The sequence below is a fragment of the Simochromis diagramma genome, unplaced genomic scaffold (assembly GCF_900408965.1).
Source record: "Simochromis diagramma unplaced genomic scaffold, fSimDia1.1 OVJJ01000304.1, whole genome shotgun sequence".
Classification (NCBI taxonomy): domain Eukaryota; kingdom Metazoa; phylum Chordata; class Actinopteri; order Cichliformes; family Cichlidae; genus Simochromis; species Simochromis diagramma.
In genome coordinates, this window is record NW_024387030.1 from 5,439,741 (window position 1) to 5,443,385 (window position 3,645).

The 3,645-nt window shown below is 38.5% G+C and overlaps 1 protein-coding gene across 2 annotated transcripts; it reads right to left on the minus strand.

The window, feature by feature from the left end:
• Positions 1 to 384: 384 nt before the first annotated feature.
• On the minus strand, positions 385 to 2,333 carry LOC120739814. 2 transcript variants are annotated; one of them, XR_005697287.1, is made up of 4 exons: positions 2,192 to 2,333; positions 1,692 to 1,860; positions 1,111 to 1,355; positions 385 to 982 (listed from the first exon to the last, which is right to left on the minus strand). XR_005697287.1 is itself a non-coding variant. In XM_040041716.1 (4 exons), exons 2-4 carry the CDS (start codon positions 1,858 to 1,860, stop codon positions 527 to 529), a joined length of 879 nt encoding a protein of 292 aa, XP_039897650.1. In that variant the 5' UTR covers positions 2,192 to 2,330; the 3' UTR covers positions 385 to 526. The 2 variants fall into 2 exon arrangements, 1 of the variants encoding a protein (XP_039897650.1); XM_040041716.1 differs by having other exon boundaries at positions 385 to 754; positions 874 to 1,355; positions 2,192 to 2,330.
• Between the last annotated feature and the right edge of the window lie 1,312 nt (positions 2,334 to 3,645).

Genomic DNA, 3,645 nt, shown 5'->3' on the forward strand with positions numbered 1-3,645 from the left:
CAACAGAAATTCACTGCAGCCTATGTAATATTTCATGCGTCATAATTTATTCTACTCTATCTTGCAAATACATATTTGTGTGGCAATGTCATGCACAACACACACAACTATTAGATCCTTAAGATCAAACCCGTGTCATTGTTTTGGTCCACTGCAGTGCAGTAGTCAAAAAAAAGAATAAGTGAAGTGTCCACAAATGGCCAGGATAGAGCCCAGAGTGTTAATGTTTAAAATGTATAAAAATATTATTGATTACAATTCTTTACTGTTAATATCAACAATAAGCTTTTTATTTTGAAATTACAAGTTTAAAAAAATGCTGTTACATTTAATGCTATTTCACTGTAATCCTTTATTATAAGTATGGATACAGAATCAAGTGAACAACATTTTGAAATAAGTTTAATTGGAATTTTGTACTATGCAAAAACAACAACAACAACAACAACATATTAAACAAACACAGCCAGTGCCTTCATTTGTCCATTACATGTCAAACATAGCACTGACCCTTAGTCCCTGCTCATCAGCACATGCTTTCAAAAAGAGCTCCATGTCCTTTGCAAACTGAAAAAGAGAGGAACAAGTCCCTTGCTCCAGTGTCTTCTTCCTCTGACATGTCTCTTAAGACCCTCTGCTGGTCCCCTTGATTTAAGGACAGATATTTGGGCATTGTTACGTGTCCACGGAAAAGTGCCTTATTTTGGACAACCCAGTGCACAGCAGGACGCAGATCTTCAACAACTGCTGGCTCCTGTGTCAGGCAAATGGGGATGAAAACATAGTTATTTCTCTGTTGCAGAACAGTTTTTTAACAGTTATTCAAATGTCACTAACCATGTAATTACACTACTGTTTAAAGTGAATACTGACCTGACTGACTTCCTGGAACTTGCGCTTTTTCAGTCTGAAAATGGGCACGTGTTGTCCTTCAAGCACAGCTTTGGCTTCCTCTCTCCAGTGTGCAAATAGCTTGCCAGAGCTACGAAGAGTAAGGCCACAGTGAGGGCATGTCATTTTCATGGACTTTCCATCAGCTGCAGTTTTATTGAACACAGAGGGTAGAGCCAATGAATGTTCTAACAAAGACTCAGAAAATGGTTCAGATACCGAAGACAAAACCTTGGGGGGGAGACGGGGCTCCTCGAAGAGTACTGCCGGAGGAATGCGGGTCTCCTCGGAGAGTTCAGCGGGGAGCAGTCCTGATAATGGTGGCTGACTTGGCATTGAAGAATGCTGACAAGACAATAAATGCCTTGCCATATCCCCACGCCGTATGATTGTAATCTTACAGACAGGGCGGTGAAAGTGTCCTGTTGTCCTACAAGGCTGCCTGCACCGGCATCTCATTTTATCTATAAGAGAAAAAAACAAACAAACAAACAGATGTAATTTAAATGTAGTTGTATAGAATGCAATCAATTTGTCTAACAATCAGATTGTACATGTTAACAAAAACATCCAAGCCAACCTCAATAATGAAAGCAAAATGGTATGGATCACAAAAGTTATGTCAAGAAAAGTGGTGAAAAGTAAATAAAAATATATTTTATAAAAACACTATTTTTGTTGCAGATGAATGCACTGAACTGTACAATATCAACAGCAACTTTTAAGTCAACAAAGATACTGCAGAAGTGCTTAAAAAAGTGCATATTTATAACTATAAAGTATATTTAATACAAACATACCTTTGAAAGGCAAAGCATTTTTTATATGCACACTTAGATGCTCCTCAATCTTTGCCCTGACAGTAGGGCTGAAAGTGGGGCACAGAGGGCAGTGAAAGAGTCCTCTGCAACACGTGTTGCATTCCTGCAGTTCTGGCTTTAAGCCCGAATTCCAGATTGATGTGTGCATCTAAAACACAGAGAGAAACAGATAAACACCATATACACATTTAAGTTAAGGTTTTAGCAGAAATAACAATTTACAGTTGGCATGTAATAGATTTGGGAAGAAAATTCTTGAAAAAAAAAAGCCAAATTTTTAAAAGACACTTTAATCTGTGAGACATGTTTCTATTGACATATAACAGTCATATAACAGCACGATGAAAAAACATTAAAATAAGGAGGAATGTTGTTGTAACGCAAAAAAAGTGGCAACACGATCATTGTAAGAAAACTAGACGATTCCTAGAATTATGAAATCACTAACGGCAAATTTATATAAGAAAGACTTAACCAACCTTTGCGATCAACTTGCAAGACTTCCACGGTATCCATGCGTGTTTATGGCTACTGTGGAGGTCACGTGTTTCCGGTTAGTGTGGAGGTCACGTGTATCCGGTTACTGTGGAGCTCCACAGTGGCTGCAGCCAGACCCTTCTCGTTGTGATGTGAGCTCTGTGTCTGCTCTGGAAACTCTGAAATTCTGTAGATCTGAGCCGTACATTAAATACTCACATGAACCTGTACTTTGAATTCTGTATGAGCTGTATAAAATACAGCTATGCATAAGTGTTTTGAATGAATAATTAGATTAGATAACTCTTTATTGTCTAATCGAATTATATAGAAATGAATAGAAATGTGACATGAGAAGGTGTGTCTTTGACTGTTCCTGCATAACTTAGTTTCCGTCTAGTTGACAAGTTATGCTCCGGTCATTTGATGTTTCCAAGATAGATGTTCTTTTGTAATATAGTTAATTTTTTTGTATATTTCATTTACCCACCATCATACATACAAGCTAAGAAGAGGTCGTTATACCAACAAGAGGTATCAACGCTGGGCCAAAGTTCAGCACATGGTTAAAGTTTGTAATCCAGCCAGGGTGTAAATATCACTCAGCAGCCAGAGCTGAAGCAGGTAGCATCAACACATAAATCTACTCTACCCGGCTTAAATCACAAGAGCACCTCTGACCAAAAAGCTGTAGATTTTTCTTGTTTGCACAAATTAATCCAGATTCACATTGTGTTCACAGCTCCAACAAAATGAGGAAGAGGAGGGGGAGAAACACAATTATGGACAAGGAGAAGGAAGCTAGGATGAGGAGGAAGAGAAGCAGCAGGAGCATCTTAAGGATCCCTATGATGTCATTGAGGTTTGTTTCATTAATATGGTCCTCTCACAAAGAACGATGACTTGTTTTAGTTCACCTACTTCCTGTATTAAATAGTGATGTGCAAAACGTTGTGAAAAACCATGGAGCAGGCACGTATAGGGCATCTGCAGGTAAATGAACATCAAATCTCTAAGACAGACTGAAATCTGTATATTTATCACCCTTATGATAAAACCCATGTCAGCCCTTGGTTTATGGACTTTGTATTTTGAAGCCTCAACATTTGCTTTATTGCTGTTGCTATGTTGGGACCATATTAGGATGAGGGATCAGAATCTGGAGTCATGCACACTATTGTTTCATTTAGTGTGTATCCATAAGATTCGTACAGCAGATCCAAGTTGTGCCTTGAAAACAGGAAAGTCGTCTGCATAGAGGAGAACTGTAATAGCAGGCTTGTACAAAGTGAGGCTTTGTGCTCTCGTTTTACTTCTGTCACCCTGTTTTGATGCAGAATTCACTTGAAATCAGGCAAGAACTGGACTTATATTTTTATGTGTTCTTGTGAATTGATTGTGTATCGCATATGTTTGATTTGACTTTCTGCAAGACAACAGTCGTCCGCTGGCCAAA

What these genes read in the sequence shown, in the direction of transcription:
- LOC120739814 (XM_040041716.1), bottom strand. Translation starts at nt 1,860, where the DNA reads ATGCACACATCAATCTGGAATTCGGGCTTAAAGCCAGAACTGCAGGAA. An exon ending in AAATGCTTTGCCTTTCAAAG is followed by an intron (nt 1,356 to 1,691) that starts GTATGTTTGTAT and finishes TTTCTCTTATAG; the next exon opens with ATAAAATGAGATGCCGGTGC. An exon ending in AGTTCCAGGAAGTCAGTCAG is followed by an intron (nt 755 to 873) that starts GTCAGTATTCAC and finishes TGCCTGACACAG; the next exon opens with GAGCCAGCAGTTGTTGAAGA.